General features: G+C 47.7%; 1 protein-coding gene across 1 annotated transcript; it reads left to right on the plus strand.

Moving 5' to 3' along the window:
- Positions 1–86: 86 nt before the first annotated feature.
- On the plus strand, positions 87–449 carry TM35_001351020 (putative protein kinase; the record flags this gene model as incomplete). The annotated part of the gene is made up of 1 exon (XM_029031868.1): positions 87–449. A coding segment is annotated over one exon (363 nt), but the record flags the coding sequence as incomplete, so codon positions are not given.
- Between the last annotated feature and the right edge of the window lie 2 nt (positions 450–451).

Here is a 451-nt window from a genome sequence, read left to right on the forward strand (position 1 = left end):
ATTTTGAGAATGACCCACTTGGCTCTGTAGGACTTCCACTCCCTGCCGCTACAGAACCCATTAACGAAAAAACAGGAAGACGTCTTGTGTACTTTAGTCGTAATGAAGAACCAATCGCCGTACTTGCTGAGCGGCGGCCGCGGTTTCTACACATTGTGTTTAGTGGACCAAAGAAGGGAACAGGAAGAACACCGGTGCCATTGGAATATGTAAGTGCATATGGAACGGTTCTCGGCTACTCGGATGATGATACTGAAATTATTTGGCATGAACGTGGGGATTTGTTTGCCAGTCGTGTTTCACTTTCCGCTATTGACTCCGCAACGTGTATTCATGCCCTGCAGTGTTTACACTGTGCATGTGTGGTGCCTAAAGAAGAAGTGGTTCCTCATCTTGAAAAACATGTGAAGGGACTGGGACGGGCGGCGGGTTGTGGCACCTTTATTGATCA

This window comes from Trypanosoma theileri (assembly GCF_002087225.1).
Source record: "Trypanosoma theileri isolate Edinburgh chromosome Unknown TM35_Tth_135_V1, whole genome shotgun sequence".
Taxonomy (NCBI): domain Eukaryota; phylum Euglenozoa; class Kinetoplastea; order Trypanosomatida; family Trypanosomatidae; genus Trypanosoma; species Trypanosoma theileri.